At 37.4% G+C, this 18,022-nt stretch overlaps 1 protein-coding gene across 2 annotated transcripts in view; it reads left to right on the top strand.

Annotated features, from left to right (window-relative positions):
- The window catches only part of LOC150099876 (M-phase inducer phosphatase-like), a 399,908-nt gene that overhangs the window by 52,858 nt on the left and 329,028 nt on the right, over positions 1–18,022 (top strand). For both annotated transcript variants that reach the window (XM_090404127.1, XM_090404129.1), the window contains exon 4: positions 6,664–6,712. In XM_090404127.1, coding sequence (XP_090260253.1) covers positions 6,664–6,712 — 49 coding nt within the window. The remainder of the gene's footprint in view (positions 1–6,663; positions 6,713–18,022) is intronic.

Genomic DNA, 18,022 nt, shown 5'->3' with positions numbered 1-18,022 from the left:
ACTGAGAAATGTAAGTTACCATCTGGTTGGCGAAGAATTAAAAGATCTAAAAAGGCTAACTGCTTATTATTTGATTCTACTTCTAGGGTGAACTGGATCCTTGGATGAAGTGCATTTCACTGGTTACTTTTATAGTTCTTTTTGTAGTTTTTGTAGAATGGCTCTTCTGATGAACTGTAGTTCATCAGAAGAGCCATTCCAGATAGCAAAAATGTCATTGACATATCTGAACCAATCAGTTAGGTCTAGGAGAAATGTTGTCAAAAATACATTGTTCAAAGTGCTCCATTAAGAAGTTGACGATAGCAGGAGAAAGAGGATTGCCCATTGTTGTTCCTTCAATTTGTTGATACAACTTGTTTTTAAAGGAAAAGTAACCAGAATGTATTACAAAATCAAATATTTTTACAATGTCTGAAGGAAATTCTTGTTGCACTAATTCAATGCTCCTAGATAAAGGAACATCGCTAAATAATGAAACAACATCTAAACTGATCATAATATACGAAATGTCCAAATGAAGATCTGAAATTTTATTTTTGAAATCCAAAGTAGTTTTTATATCAATATCAGTTCTTCTAGTTGAAGAAGTGAGTAAATTTGATAAAAATTTAGAAATTTTATAAGTGAGACAACCTATACAATCTACAACTGGCCTCAACGGAATACCTGGTTTATAAACTTTTCGAAGACCATACAATCTAGGTGGACAACCGAAGAAGGTTTTAAGTTTTTTCTTTTGATCTTCATCCCATGTAGATATATTATCTACAAGAGATTTAAGTCTCTTCAATAGACTCCCGGTAGGATCCGATGTAAGGGGCCTATAAGTTGAATAGTCGAGGAGCAATAGAGACATTTTTCTCTCATATTCCTTTCTGTCTTGAATAACTACAGCCTTCCCTTTGTCAGCTTTCGTAATAATTAAATTATTATTATTCTTCAGTGCTTTAAATTCAGAGTAAGATAGATTAGGACGAGGAGGCTTGGCATTAAAAAGAATTTTTGCACATTCAAGACGCATCCTGTTGGCTGTTTATTCGGATAAGGATCGAATATCTGTCTATGTTATGAAAAAAATCCATCAGGGGTATCTTATTCGGCTCAACAGCAAAATCATATCCTTTTCATAAAACGAAACATTCACTGTCTCTCAGTGGATGGCAGGAAACATTGATAACTACTTTATCTGTATCACTAACATTAGTACTGGATCTAGGGAGGCTCACCAGGAGAAATCACGAGAATCATTAAAAACTTTTAGGTAAGAATTTGAAGATATGCGTAAAATAGTATTAAAAGTTTCAGCCGTTAAAACAGATTCTAGAGTGTTCTTGATGTTCACAATTTCTCTATTTAAAGAGTGCTAGAGATATTTTCAGCTTCGTGGAGCTGATAATTTAAAAGAAACGTGAAACTTTATTTTACTCTCCTAACTTAAACAGATTCGATGGTTTACGTCTATCCCCTTTATGGGAGTAGTATTATATAAATTAGCTAATCTTTCCTAACTTTTTATTGCATGTGTGTGTGTGTGTGTATACACTAGGGGGAGCTAGGTCCCCCTGGCACCTATGGTGCCCCCCCCCCGGTTCCGGACTGGTAGGCAGGTTCTCCTTGAATTCTGATCACTCAAATTTTGAAGATTTAAAGGGGGGGGGTTCCATCCCCCTGGCGCCTATGGTGCCCAGTCTTTTAATAACGACGATAAATAGCAAGCTAAAGGACAGTAGCCCCCAATCGCGTGTACATGCTCAACCTGGCTTAACTTTTGAACAAAGGGAACAAAGATGGCAACTCCGAACACAGCTAGAAGAAAAATGCCAGAATGGAGACAATAGCTTGACCATAGACTACAAACAAACCAAACTAGTGCAAAAACCACGTGACGCCACTAGCAGCCACCAAAGAGACCAGTATGCGGGCACTGCATAGGAAACATGCAAGACCCTAGCGGTCACAGACCCTTGCATATCCACTACACCAACATCCGTGGTCTCAACTCCAACCTTAATAGCGTTCACTATCATCTGCAGTCAACCAAACTCCACCTACTCTTCTTAACAGAAACACAAATTTCACCTTCCCCTAGCACCATCCATCTCAATCATCCAAACTATTCACTATTTAATTCCTTTCGACCCAAGGGTGGTGTGTGTGCATATATCCTCACACACGCTCTGACATACCCTGCCAGAAATCTTTGCCATCACCAACGACCTTACACAAATTGTTCACAAGCCGACCAGAATACCAGATAACCCAAATCACTCCCCAAATACCCTCGACCTCTTCCTTACAAATGATCCTTCCAAATATACAGTGAATGTAGTGAGCCCCCTGGGTAATTCTGACCACGACCTAGTTCTCATCTCCTGCCCAATGCAACAACACTCACATAGTTCACACCTGCACAAGAGTAGTCTGGCATTACAACAGTGCTAAATGGGACACCTCCGAGACTACTATACTTCATTCCCATGGTTGGACTACTGTTTGCAGTCTTCCAATCCTAACATATGCACCGAATACATCACCAAAATAATCCTCACTGGCATGATAACATACATTCCCCACACCACTCTGAACTGCTGACCCCTATCCAAACCTGGTTCTCCAAAAAATGTGCCAAGGCTGTGCAAACAAAAAATCATGCATACCACAGGAAGCTTGCAGCCTATCCTAGCAGCAGCCATGCCTTTTGGTCTCTCTCCAAAGCAATTGGTCACAACTTTTGCCCTACACTACAACCCCCCCCCCCGCTGTCATACCCAAATGGCTCAATTGCAACATCACCCACAGAAAAAGCTAATCTCCTGGCTTCACACTTTGCCTCCAATGCACGCATAACCGACAATGGCAAAAGTGCCCCAATCATTCCAACTGCCCAACACACAGTGCCCCCTGTATCCTTTTGCCAGAAAGAGATCATAAACCTGTTGTCAAAATTAGACACAAAAAAAGCCCCTAGCCCTGATGGCATTCCTCCAATTGTTCTGAAAGTCTGTGCAGCAGAACTGACTCCTATCCTATGCTGTCTCTACACACTTTCCTACTCCACTGGTATATATATCCCAAAGCCTGGAAATTGGCCTATACTCAACCCATTCCCAAAAAGGGTGACAAATCCCTGCCATCTAACTACCGCCCTATCTCACTCACCTTGATCCTAGGGTGGATCAAGGTGAGTGAGATGATCCTATCTAAAGTGATGGAGAAAACCATTAATTCTCAACTCCTACTCTACTTTGAAGGCACCCAGCTATTAAACGACCACCAGCATGGATTTTGTCGATGCCGATCAACAGGTGACCTGCTGTCATATATCACCCATCTCTGGACATTTGCCATGGAAAAATTTGGCAAATCCCAAGTAGTTGCACTTGATATCTCTAAAGCCTTTGACCGGGTCTGGCATAAAGGCTTATTAAGCAAACTCCCATCATTTGGACTGTCTCAGGACTTCTGCAGATGGATTGCCAATCTCCTGTCTGGATGCACACTATGCGTGATGGTAGATTGCTCCCTATCCTCCCACTATCCAACAAATGCCGGCGTCCCACAAGGTTAAGTTCTCTCACCGACCCTTTTCCTTCTATACATCAATGGCCTACTTCAGTTGACCTCCAACCCAATACACAGTTTTGCAGATGAAGCACATTGCACTCCTCCCTTACATTTGATGAACCTCGCCCTGTTCAACTCACTTCAACCCACAGAACATCAACCACAACTCCCCTTAACGCAGACCTCCAACACATCCTCCGATGGGGCTCAGATAACCTCGTCAACTTCAACACTAGTAAAACCCAGTTCTGTCTTATTTCACACAAAAAAGAACCTTTTTCCCCCAGTATTATTTTCGATAACACTCAAATTCCCAGACAAGATGAAATCACTCTTCCTCGAATTACCATGACATCAGGCTTCTCCTGGCATAAACACATCACAACCATTGCATCCTCAGCTTCCAAAAAACTAGGCTTTGTATTTCGCTCAAGACACTACTTCTCTTCAAAACAACTGTTAACCCTATACAAATCGCAAATCTGCCCAGCTATCGAATACTGTTCTCACATTTGGAGTGGGGCTCCTAAAAGCTCCCTCAAAATGCTTGACGCAAAACAGAGGAGAGCAATTAGACTGATTAATGATCCATCTCTTACTGACTCACTCCCCCCACTCTCACATAGACACTTAGTCTCTGCAATTTGTATATTCTACAAATATTTTAATGGAAAATGCTCATCTGAAACAACATTAATAATTCCCCTACTCTCTACTAAACCCATTGGAATACGTACAGCCACCTCCCAATACCCCCCTTCACGGTACACCTCAAAACCCACAGAACAAGTTTCTTTTCCTCCTCCTTCATCCCTGCTACTGCTGTACTGTGGAACAATCTTCCCTCTGATGTATTTCCCAAGGAATACAATATACAGTCTTTTAAATCAAATGTTAACAAGTTCCTCCTCTCTCATCCTACTACCCATTTACAGTACTAAAGTACCAAACGTGAACAGCCAACCTCTCGTATATGGGTCTAACTTAAAAAAAAAAAAAGAGTTTCAGACTGGTAGGTATTCTGGTTTCTCTTGAATTCTGATGACACGAATTTGGAAGACTCAAAAGGGTCCCCCCCGATAGTTCCGGACTGGTTCTCCTTGAATTTTGAAGACTCGACACTCAGGGTAGCCCCTGAGTTTCAAAACATTTCAAAAAATGTGACATAAAAAATGCTTATCATTTTATATATGTAGGGTAGATATATATATATATATTTTTTTTTTTTTTTAGTTAGGAAATTTATTGACCTTTTTAATTATCTTACATTAGCTACTTAGGTGGTTCCTTTTGGAATTATCAGTTAGTGTTTAATTAACTTTATAAATGTTCTGAAGATGCCTGTGGTACTCAGCCGAAAATTATACTAATTAATAATATTTTACGTGAGTTAATTCCGTTATTATAATTTTTAATTCTTATGTCCACTCATGGTATTTCCTTATTAAAACATGTTTATTAATTATCTTGAAAAGGGTAAAACAATAACCGGGGAATATTATTCCGATCTTTTAACCAGACTAGACGGAAAAATTCGTGAGAAAAGACCCGGTTTGCAGAAGAAAAAAAAAACATCTTTCATCAGGCCAGTGCACCTGCCCCACTGGTAGGGGGGTCAGGTGCATTGGCCCACAAAGGTGTTTTGGCAATGGGAAAATGAAGGAAAAATTTGTGAGAAAAGACCCAGTTTGCAGAAGAAAAAAAAAAATCATCTTTCATCAGGACAGTGCACCTGCCCCACTGGTAGGGGGGTCAGGTGCATTGACCCACAAAGGTGTTTTGGCAATGAGAAAATGAAGGGATCTGCACTATGAATTGATGGAACATCTACCCTATTCCCCAGATTTGACTCCCTCTGACTTCTGTTTCTTCCCAAAACTAAAACTCTTCCTCACTGACAGCATTTTTCTTTGAATCGAAAGGTGATTGCAGCTGTAGAGGGGTATTTTGCAGATATTACTGAGAACCACTGAAGCATCGCTGGAATAAATGTATTAGTCTTAAGGGAGATTATGTTGAAAACTAAAAAATAATTTTGAAATTATAAATCTGTTTTTTCATTGTTAGGCCGAGAACTTTTCAGACCACTCTCATATTTGGTGCTTATCCAGTTGCATGGAAGCAATCTCATATCCAACCTTTTAAAAAATAAAAAAAAAATAGTTTGATAGAAGTCTACCATCAAACTATGATCAATTGCCATCACATCTCGCCCTTTCAAAATAACAGAAAAAGTGTCATCAATAGCCAACTCCTACACTATTTAGAGGTTCCCCCAAATGAATCAGTGAACACCAGTACATACTCTGTCATTCCATTCATGATCCACAACTGACTTTAGCTTACATCACCCACCACTGGAACCTTTCTCAGAACCTTTCCATGGTATGGAAAGGTTCTGAGTAATTTATGCTATTGCCTTTGATATTTCCAAAGCTTTTGACTGTATGTGTGTGGCATTGAGGCCTGCTGAACAATCTGCCATCCTTCAGTCTCCCTGTCACCTTCTGTAATTAGGTAGCCAGCCAGCTTTCTCTCTGATCATTCTGTGCATATTATGGTAGATGGCTGTCTTCTTGAGCTTCACAACAAATGTCAGAGACCCTCAAGGCTGTGTTCTATCACCTTCTCTCTTTCTTCTGTACCTAAATGACCTACTCACAATAACCATTAATCCTGTCTACAGCTTTGCAGATGATAGTACACCTCACTCATTCAAAAAACCATACAGTACTCTGACATCCCAGCCTACAAGATCATCTACAACCTGTGCCTTAAACATTATTCTACATACTATCCTCCAATGTGGCAAGGACAACCTTGTTATGTTCACTGGCACCAAAACACAATCTTGCCTTTTCTTGTGCAAAAGAGATTCCAGCTCACCTACTCTTATCCTCAGTAATACACAAATCACCAGACAAGATCAGATCGCTTTGCTTGGACTAATGTTTACCTCCAGTCTTTGCTGGCATAAACACATCACATCAATAGCCTCTCTCTATTGATGTGATGTGTATCATGTCAATAAAAATTGATATAAAAAAAATAATAAATAAAATAAAACTTTTGTTCCTTTACTGTTTTTTTTTTCAGCATGCAGTGATTCACCATCATTTCCTGGTTTTCCTTTAGTTCAGGAAAGGTCTGTCATATTAATTATTATTTTCTTGACTTTTTTTATGAGAAATCTAATTTAAAGATAATTATGCATTTATCTCATATATTATTACCTTTTGTCTCTTGAGAGTGTCTTTGTCATTTGAGAGTGTATATAAAGTGATATATTTTCAATTGATACACATATAAGTTGGCATCACTCATTTACCTTGCTACAGGTTCACAATTTGGACTTTCAAAACCAAATATGACAGAAATAGGATGGATAGGTCTTATTCTATTCTGCTAGCTTTCTTAATTGTGAATTCTATGGCCATCTGTGACACGACATGTCACGAGACTGTCACACGACAAGCTGGTAGCTAAACTGAAACAGATGGGATTCTAAGTTTATCATTTTTGCAGGATGCCAAACCCAGGTTACCACAAGAAATATTCCATGTGATGAGACCCAGTGGGTTTGAATTCCACTGAACTAGAAAATAAATTTGGTTATTTTACAGTGGATTTTCAAATCAAAGGTGAGTTAGCTGATAAAACACATTCAGCATCACCTATACTAACTGAGCTATGGAGACTCTTGATTAGACAACTGATTATTAATGATTCACCTAAACTGAGATAATTGATTGAAGACACTTGACCACAATAAAAGAGTTTAATTAAAAGTATAAATTAGATACAAATATTTAGTTTTGCACATAGACTGTAATCAGTGTTAACAAACAATTAATTGGAAATTCACAAACAGAAATAAAAAAGCACTTTAGAATGGTATCTTTTGATGTGTAGTTTGTGGGAGTACTAGATGAAAAATTATTACACTGTTTGGATCGTGTGTGCGTGTGTGTGTGTGTGTGTGTGTGTGCATGCACACACGACACTTTCTCTTTTTTTGTCAAAGTACATATTCTTTGCTAGCAGGTCACGTTCAAAATTAAAATGATACTGCATCCATATTGCCACTGTTAATAAAGGTGCCAGTACGCTGTATTGTTGCATACTGTCCCAAAAAAAAAGCAATGTACAGACACATATGCATATAGTAAAAAAAATTAAGAAATACAGTTTTTAATTATAATTTCTAAGAATTTTGGCACTGAATGTCCATTGGTGATATTTGGACAATGAATAACTTCAGCACTTTTTTAATATTCATATTTGTTGGTGCTTCTATGTGCACACTTAGCATAATCCCAAAGGATCCCATGGCCAGTTTTATTAATTACGTGTTTTCCATGCAAATTTATTTAGATCATTCGAATTTGATTATCAATGATTAGACAACTGATTATTAATGAATCACCTAAAATAAGATAATTGATTGAAGAACACTTGACTGCAGTAAGAGTTTAATTAAAAGTATAAATTAGATGCAAATATTTAGGTTTGCACATTCTGTAATTTGTAATCAGTATTAATACATAATTAATGGGAAATTCAAAAACAGAAATAAAAAAAAACATCAGAATGGTATCTTTTATCTATCTATATCATCCTACAAAGTTTTTTGTAATGTAATGAAATGTAGCTACAGTTCAAGACAGTAGAGATTATAAAATCACATCACATAAAATCCAAACAATTCTTTGCTTGTCATTCCATCTGAAATATCCAGAATTATTCAAATTCATCTTAGAAATAGAAACAATCAAAACTATGCTTTCTTGATATACTGCAAACCTACTTTCTCCAGCCATTATATCCATCATTATCATTAGCACCATCATTACCAAAAATTCAATATTATCAAATCAAGATTGCTGGCCTGGCTGACTGAGTGGTTAGCGTATCCACTCTCTAGCCAAAAGGCAGTGGGTTCGAATTCTGCTGTGGAAATGAATGTTTGTGATTGTTTGTGAAGATATTAGGTGGTGGTGGACAGTAGATGGCATTGGTGTAGATAATGCAGTTCACTGTAGTTGGTGGGTTTTATTTATTTATTTCGTGTGCAAACTACAGAAAATGTAAGATCATACTCATAAATGATTAAAAGCATACATTTAAAGAAATAGGCATTAAAAGAATATGGATTAAAAGCATATATTAAGAGAGAAAACTGCCACTTGCACGAAATATTAAGTAAAAACATAAAATGTCAAATTTCACTCATCCAGTGACTAATATACTTTAAAGCTGTTTCATTACACTGCATTAAATCTTCTCGAGTACATATATTATTAATGTCTATTAGGCAGCATTGCAGAAGATGATCCATGGTTTGTGTTTCACCACATGAGCAGCTGTCATTGTCTGTGTAGCCCCATCTGGCCATATTCTGCTTTGACCTGCGCATTTCAGAATGAAGTCTATTCAATGTCTTCCATCTTTGCCAGTCAAGATGTAAGCCAAAAGGAAGAGATTCATTTAAGTTCAGAGCCTCTGGAGATTGTTCTTGGCACATTGTTGACCTTGTAGCTTTTATGGAAACAACAACTAAATGATGCCGTTCATCATTTAGTTGTTGTTTCTGCTCATATCTACTCTGTGTAGTCCTTCTGATGTGGGGAGGTGCAATACCAGACAGTGAGTTTAGATGGTCAATTTTTGTAGGCTAAAGGCAGCCAGTAATGTGCCGACATGTTTCATTAAGAACCTTATCAATAATTTTGACATGTGATGATCTTTCCCAAACAGGGCTAGCATACATGTTTAAATTAACCTCTCATACTCGGCTGTTGAAAAGCAGAGTGCCAGTGCAGAGGGAGGTGTGCAGTACTTGTAGATTTGCACCCCACCAAGATGATGTTAATTGGCGCAGAATATTATTACATGTTTGAATTTTAGCTGCTGTCTTCTCTATGTGTTGCTTATAATTTAGAGTCCTATCTAGCGTAACACCTAGGTAAGTTTTATTTGGATAATTGACCAGTTTCACACCATCCTATTCTATATTCAATTCTCTCCACGCCTCCCTATTATTGAGATGGAAAAGACACATTTGGGTTTTACTGGGATTTGGTTTCATTTGGTTTTCCTTATAGTAAACTGTAAGGATTCCTAGCTCTTGTGTGAACTGCATCCCAATGTCATCAAAGAATTTTGCTTAATAAGCTATTGCCCGTTCATCTGTATATAAGAAGGTTCTTGACTGTGGGTTTATAGGTGGGACATTAGTATATATATTGAAGAGGAGGGGAGATAGCACACTTCCCTGAGGTAGACCATTTTTCTGGATACACCATCTGCTCTTTTTTCCTTCAAAATCAACAAAGAATCTCCTGCTGAACAGCAGCGACCTAAATATCTCCAGTGACCAATAGCTGTTTGTCGTGCTGTAAATTTTGACTATAAGCTTTCTAAGATTTAGTGTCATATGCTGCTGTGAAATCTAAAAATACAGCTCCTGTTGCTAACCCCCCTCCCCCCTTTCAAAGCCATCCTCAATAAACTGTGTTAAGTTTAATACTTGTTCAGTGCATGATCATCCTGGTCTAAATCCTGCCTGTTCTTTTATCAGCACTTTCTATATTTCTGGACTTAACCTCTCATTCAGCTTCAGTGGGGGGGGGGGGTGCTTAAGGGTCAAAGCTGTATAACTGAGAGGGGGACCACCACATACCCTTTAAAGGAACGCAGAGAACCGACCAGCGCTTCTGACCTAATGTCTAGACCCTACCTTCTCGTAGTGCACCCTGTTGGGCTTCAGTTGGGGGGGGGAGTAGATACATTCTGTATCTACCTGGATACAGAATGAACGAGGATGAGCTGGCAATTTGGGATTTAGCCGACCAAATTGTATTCTTATTGACTCAAACCAAAATACAAAATGATGGTACAACGTGACAAAATTTCATGCTGGCTGGGTCGTTTAAACAATTTAAACAAAGCCCCCCCCCCTTTCTTTTCACTAGGGCGAACAGCGAAAAGTCAGATACTGGAACAAATCTAATAACACATCCCCAACTCAACATCACCAGAGTTAAAGATTGGTACCATCAACGTAAGAAGCCTGAATGGCAAAGAAATGGAGCTAGCTGAAGAATTAGATAAGTACCAGATCGACATAATAGGGATGACTGAAACAAAAAAGACAAAAACTGGCGAGATCTTTCTAAGCAATACGTACAAAATGTTATATTCAGGCAATGACAATCAAGGAAAAGGAGCAGTAGCCATAGTATTCAACACTAAATAATAGGCTAATCTTCTTGAATGGTAGGCAGTGTGAAGTAGAGTGATGTGGGAAAATATCACAATGGGGAACTAGACAATGAGATTTATTTGTGCCTATGGTCACACAGGAAGTTCTCCTAAGGTAGAAGTGGAGGAATTTTTTGAGGCTTTAGAGAAAGCAATTGACAGAATGAAGAAGGAAAAGTTGGTCTTTGTTGGGGACCTAAATAGCAGAGTAGGAATTGATTTTCAGACATACAAAAATATTTTGAGAAAATTTGGAGAAAAGAGCAAATATAAAGATAATGGCAAATACCTGTTACATTTCTGTTCAGGACATGGACTGGTTATGGACGCCAGACTGTACAGAGGATCTGAAATTTGAATTGATCACTATTTAGTCTTGAGCAGGATAAAATTGAATTTCATATCAAAAAGAATAGCATGTAAGAAAGTTTTAAAGCGAATAAAAGTTGAGCAGCACTCAGATATGAACTGTGGACTAAAATATACAAAGATTTTTGAAGAAAAAATGAAAGACTTTGGGAACAGGAACGAAACTTTGGAGATTCAGTGTCAAGCCTTGAATAAAACCCTCATTGATTCAGCCAGAGAGGCATGTGGTGAGGTTGTCTGCATGGATAGAAAAATCAGAACTCCATTGTGGACACAGGAAGTTAAAGAGGCAGTGAAGGAATAGAAGAAAGCATATCGAAAGTTCCTGGCAAATAAGTCAGCTTGTGCTCTTAGAGAATACAGAGACAAACATAAGAAAGCTAATCACTATGTAAAACTAGCTAAACAAAAGTCATGGGAGGACTTTGGCAAGAACATAGAAAATAAATATCAAGAAGGTGGTAAGATGTTCTAAAGGTTGTTGAAGAAACTTAGAAATAGAGGAAAGAGTGCAGTAAAAGGAGTTAGAGATGATAAAGGTGACATGGAAACGGGAGAAAAATATATCCTTGGAGTATGAAGTAATTACTTCGAAAAATTGCAAAATAAAACAAGCAGTGATAGCACAGTGGTAAAAAAAACACTAAACAGGCATACAGTCAGGAATACATATCCATACTTGAAGTAGAAAAAGCCATCAAAGGCCTTGAAATGTGAAAAGGCAGCAGGAGTAGAGGTTATTCGACCAGAAATGCTGAAGTATGGTGGTATAAAAGTTTTACAGTGGCTGCACTGCATAGTTCAGAAGGCCTGGACAGAGGGACGAATTCCTGATGATTGGAGTAGAGCTCTCATAGTATCCATATATAAAAAGGGAAATAAAATTGAATGTGAGAATTACAGAGGTATTTCCCTGCTGATAGTTCCTGGTAAGATTTATGCTTTTTGATCGTTTGAGAAACGATCAAAAAGAATTGTGGAACAAAAGCTTGGTGAAGAACAAGCTGGATTCAGGCCAAATAGAGGCTGTCAGGATCAGATCTTCACTTTACGACAAATAGTTGAGAAATCATGGGAATATAACAAAGATCTGTATTTAAGTTTTGTCAATCTGGGAAAGGCATATGACAAGGTCCCAAGAGAGAAGCTATTCAATACGCTACAGTTATTAATATAATGTCCCAGTCAATGGGACATTATATCAAGCAATACTTAGTCTTTATTTTAGTTGTAAGTCAGCAGTTAGAATTGAAGGAAGTACAAGAAGATAGTTTAATGTTAAATATGGTGTGAGACTAGGATGTACATTATCCCCTCTGTTATTCATTAATTATATGGATCACATTATGAAGGAAAGTGGTATTAAACCTGATATCAAAATTGGAGATGTTAATCTGAGCTCTTTGCTTTATGCGGATGATGTTATACTTCTAAATAAATCCGCTACAAGTCTGCAAGATTCCCTGACTAAATTGAATAACTGTTGTATTAGATATGGAGTGGAGGTCAACAATGAAAAGAAAAAGACAATGAAAATAGGCAGAATCATTGAAAATGTCAAGTGTATTGTGAACGGAGAACCTGTGGAGCAAGTAAAACATTTCAGCTACTTATGCAAGATTTTTAGTGAAGATGATAAATTAAATATTGAAATAGACAACAGAATCAACAAAGATGGTATGGTAAGAAGTCAATTGAATAAATTCATATGGAATAAGAGAGAAATTATGCAGAACACTAAATTAGCTGTATACAAGAAAGTGTTCAACTTATGCATCTGAGAGCTGGTGCAGAAGTAAAACACTTGTCCACAGATATGAGAGTCCTGAGAAAGATTAGAGGCATGAACAGATTGCATCAATGGCAATATCATATTAAAAACGAGGCTGTTAGGAAAGAACTTGACATTGTCAGCATCCAGGAATGTGTTAGCAGAGCTAATCTCAGGTGGTACAGTCACTTAAACAAAATGGGTGAGGAAAGATTAGCAAAACAAGTGTTCTCTGCCAGGAAAACGATCCAGAAGAAGTCTAAGATATAGGTGGATTGATACGGTACAAAGTGCCTTAGACGATTGAAATATAAAATATGATAATGTTGGAGTCTTGACAAGTAACAGACTGATTTAGAGGAAAATTGTAGATAGGAAGCTAGTAATGATGTAAATTTTTCATGTAGTGCTATCGTATCCTGTACAACTTGAGGCTAAATGGCAGGAATTTGATGATGATGATACAGCTTCAAAGCTGTATCATCATCATCAAATGTTGTGCATAGAATAGCCATAGGCCTGTAGCTCTTTGGATCCTCAGCAGGTTTACCCAGTTTCAGGATAGGTGTTACTTTCATTTGCCTCCATATGCTGGATATTTTTGCAAATTTTCAACAAATGTTGAAAAATTCTAACAACTGCTCTGTTGCCTTTTCTCCCAAATTCCTTAGTATATCGTTTCTGATACGGCAGCTTTTCCTGGTTTTAAGGCTTTTAGGGCATTTTCTAGTTCCTCTTTAGTAAATGGTGCTTCGAAGAGATTCTTTTCTAAATCTCTAACTTTTTTTAATATAATCTTTAGGTATTATTTTTCCTTCAGTACTTGGTTTACCATTCAGAGATAGCTGAATTCAATTTGGTTTGCATTTATATTAACTTCGATTGCTGCTCCTGTGGGGGGTCATCAGTTAATTTTTTGAATAAGAGCCAGGCTTTCCTGCTACTGTGTTTCATATCTAATCTTTTAATTTTTTCTGCCCATTGTTGACTTCTTTTTTAAGACAGTGCTGCTATTAGTTCCTCTCCTGCATCAATTGTTTCTGATGAAAATGGATCTTTATCATATAGGTCACAATATCTTTCATATATTTCCACATTGTGCTCTGTAAAACCTGGAATTAACATGTTCTGCAACCTCTTGGGATGAGCCTGGCAGCAGACCGTCTAATAGCTTTGATGAACTTTCCATGATTTTCTGGTGTGGGTGAAATGTTGGTCAGGTTTTTGTCTAATTCTCTTGAAAACTGTTCCCAGTTAGCTCTTTTAAAATTAAAGCATCTTCTAAGTGGGATCTCCTTAAGTCAGACTGGTGAGAAAACTTGCAGCATTATTGATCTATGTAGTGAACTTAGGATGTGCAAGCTTGTGTAGTGCACAGATTAGCTATTCTATTACTAACAAATCCAAGTTCTGGGTTATAACCTCTTTTCCATCTTCCACTGTTAAATGATGATGGCTGTTTAGGATCGTGTATAAGATTCATTTGATTACTTTCAACCCACTGTTCAGCTAACTCTCCATCCTCATTTGTTTCACTATAATTAGTTTCACTAGTTAGTGGTTTGAGTTGTGGAGACAGAGAGTTGTAGAGTAGGCACCCTCCCTTGATGAGCCTTTGGACTCCTTGGAGGTATCATGTGATAATAATAAGATCCCACTTAATCTGTTCCTCGGGAATATCTTTTCTGCCAGAAATATCCACCATCAACCTCTCTGAATGGTTACACCCCCAAGAATTACAGACAATAATCAACAACTGTTATTCTCTCAATTCTGAAAGAAGAGACTCTCAGAAGATATGTACTTGTGTCCAGGGTATCTCTGAACATGTTGCTCTTATCCTAAAGATATTTCATCTTGCAGTCAAATACAAACCATTAATCAAATCAGGTTCCTTTTACCTTCTGCAAAAGATAAAATGCAGTTACTGTTGCTGCCTGGAGTCTGTCAAATTCCCTCTAACTGCAACTTATTCTATCTTGAACAAACTGGCTACTCTGTCACAAAACATACTTCTGAACATCAAATCTATATTGAACTAGATAAACATTAGTCTGACCTTGCAGAATGTGGAATTAATAACACTAGTCACAGGATCCTTTGTGATATTGCTAAGCTTCTACATAGCAACATCTGACAATTTGAACATCATTTCAAAGAAAGTTCTGAAGTTCTTTTTTATAATACAGATCTCAGTAATGGACTTCTTATGCCAGAAGTATGGGAAACTGTCACTCGAAACTATATTTCTTAATTCTTAATTTTTTTAAAAATGTTTTTAAAATTAATGCATATGCTTATATATATATATGTATGTACAGTAAAACCTCATTTTACAAACAAACATTTTATGTTTAATCAAGGAAAAGAAGGAGTAGCCATAGTATTCGACACAAAATACGAGACTAATCTTCTTGAATGGCAGTCAGTCTCAAGTAGAGTAATGTGGGCAAATATGAGAATGGGGAACTGGACAATGAGACTTATTTGTGCCTATGGTCCCACAGAAGGTTCTACTAACGTAGAAGTGGAGGAGTTTTTTGAGGTTTTAGAAAAAGCAACAGACACAATGAAAAACGAAAAGTTGGTCCTTGTTGGGGATCTAAATAGCAGAGTAGGAAATGATTGTGAGACATACAAAAATATTTTGGGAAAATTTGGAGAAAAGAGCAAAGCTAATAATAATGGAAAATATCTGTTGGATTTCTGCTCAGGACATGGACTGGTTATTACTAACACCATGTTCCAACATAAAAATGTGCACAAATTCACATGGAGAGAAGAGGCTAGGAATAAGAAAAGTCTCATTGACTATGTTATTGTTGATAGTGATGTTTTCTACCTGGTGCAGGACACCAGAGTGTACAGAGGATTTGAAATTGGAAGTGATCACTATTTAGTCTTGAGCAGGATAAAATTGAATTTAATATTGAAAAGAATAACATGTAAGAAAGTTTCAAAGCGAATAAAAGTTGAGCAGCTCTCAGATGTGAACTGTAGACTAAAATACACAAAGATTATTGAAGAAAAAATGAAAGAGTTTGAGAACAGGAATCAAACCTTGGAAATTCAGTGGCAAACTCTGAAGAAAACATTGATTGATTCTGCCAGAGAGGCATGTGGTGAGGTTGTCTGTAAGGATAAAAAAATCAGAACTCCCTGGTGGACACAGGAAGTTAAACAGGCAGTGAAGGAAAAGAAGAAAGCATATCAAAAGTTCCTGTCAAATAAGTCAGCTTGTGCTCTTAGAGAATATAGAGACAAATGCAAGAATGCTAAACACTGTGTAAAACTAGCTAAACAAAAGTCATGGGAGGACTTTGGCAAGAATATAGAAAATAAATATCAAGAAGGTGGCAAAATATTCTGGAGGTTGTTGAAGAAGCTTAAGAATGGAGGAAAGAGTGCTGTAAAAGAAATTAGAGATGATAAAGGTGACATGAAAACGGGAGAAAAAGATATCCTTGAAGCATGGAGTAATTACTTTGAAAAACTGCTAAATGAAACAAGCAGTGATGACAGCACAGTGGTAAAAAACACTGACCAGGCATGCAGTCAGGAATACATATCCATACTTGAAGTAGAAAAAGCCATCAAAGGCTTGAAATGTGGAAAGGCAGCAGGAATAGATGATATTCGACCAGAAATGCTGAAGTATGGTGGTATAAGAGTCTTACAGTGGCTGCACTGCATAATTCAGAAAGCCTGGACAGAGGGACGAATTCCTGATGATTGGAGTAGAGCTCTCATAGTACCCATATATAAAAAGGGAAATGAAACTGCATGTGAGAATTACAGAGGTATTTCCCTACTGAGTGTTCCTGGTAAGATCTATGCAAGTATACTTGAGAAACGGTTGAGAAGAATTGTGGAAGAAAAGCTTGGTGAAGAACAAGCTGGATTCAGGCCAAATAGAGGCTGTCAGGATCAGCTCTTCACTTTACGACAAATAGTCGAGAAAGCATGGGAATATAACAAAGATCTGTATTTAAGTTTTGTCGATTTGGAAAAAGCATATGACAAGGTGCCAAGAGAGAAGCTATTCAATACGCTGGAGTTATATGGTGTCAATGGGGCATTATATCAAGCAATACTTAGTCTTTATTTGAGTTGTAAGTCAGCAGTTAGAATTGAAGGAAGTACAGGAAGATGGTTTAATGTTAAATCTGGTGTGAGACAAGGATGTACATTATCCCCTCTGTTATTCATTATCTATATGGATCACATTATGAAGGAAAGTGGTATTAAACATGATATCAGAATTGGAGATGTTAATGTCAGCTCTTTGCTTTATGCAGATGATGTTATACTTCTAAATAAATCCGCTACAAGCTTCCAAGATTCCCTGACTAAACTGAATAACTGTTGTAATAGATATGGAATGAAGGTCAGCATTAAAAAGACAATGAAAATAGGTAGAATTGTTGAAAATGTCAACTGTGTTGTGAATGGAGAACCTGTGGAACAAGTAAAATATTTCAGCTATTTAGGCACGATTTTTACTGAAGATGGTAAATTAAATATAGAAATAGACAACAGAATCAGCAAAGCTGGTATGGTTGGAAGTCAATTGAATAAATTCATATGGAATAAGAGAGAAATTAGTCGGAACACTAAATTGAACACTAAACAGTGTTCAAACCAGTTTTAACTTATGGATCTGAGAGCTGGGTCAGAAGTAAAACACTTGACCAAAGACTAGACCACAGATATGAGAGTCCTGAGAAAGATTATAGGCATGAACAGATGGCATCAATGGCAATATCATATTAAAAACGAGGATATTAGGAAAGAACTTGACATTGTCAGCATCCAGGAATGTGTTAGCAGAGCTAATCTCAGGTGGTATGGTCACCTAAACATAATGGGCAAGGAAAGATTAGCAAAACAAGTGTTCTCTGCCAGGTTGGCAGCAAAACGACCCAGAGGAAGACCAAGATATAGGTGGATTGATACGGTACAAAGTGCTTTAGACGATAGAAATATAAGATCTGATAATGTTGGAGTCTTGACAAGTAACAGACTGATTTGGAGGAAAATTGTAGATAGGAA

This window comes from Typopeltis vanoorti, chromosome 14, assembly GCF_054136105.1.
Source record: "Typopeltis vanoorti isolate ZY-2024b chromosome 14, IOZ_Tvanoo_1.0, whole genome shotgun sequence".
NCBI classification, from domain to species: domain Eukaryota; kingdom Metazoa; phylum Arthropoda; class Arachnida; order Uropygi; family Thelyphonidae; genus Typopeltis; species Typopeltis vanoorti.
The sequence above is the reverse complement of the archived record's forward strand: the minus strand, read 5'-3'. Positions and strand labels throughout refer to the sequence as shown.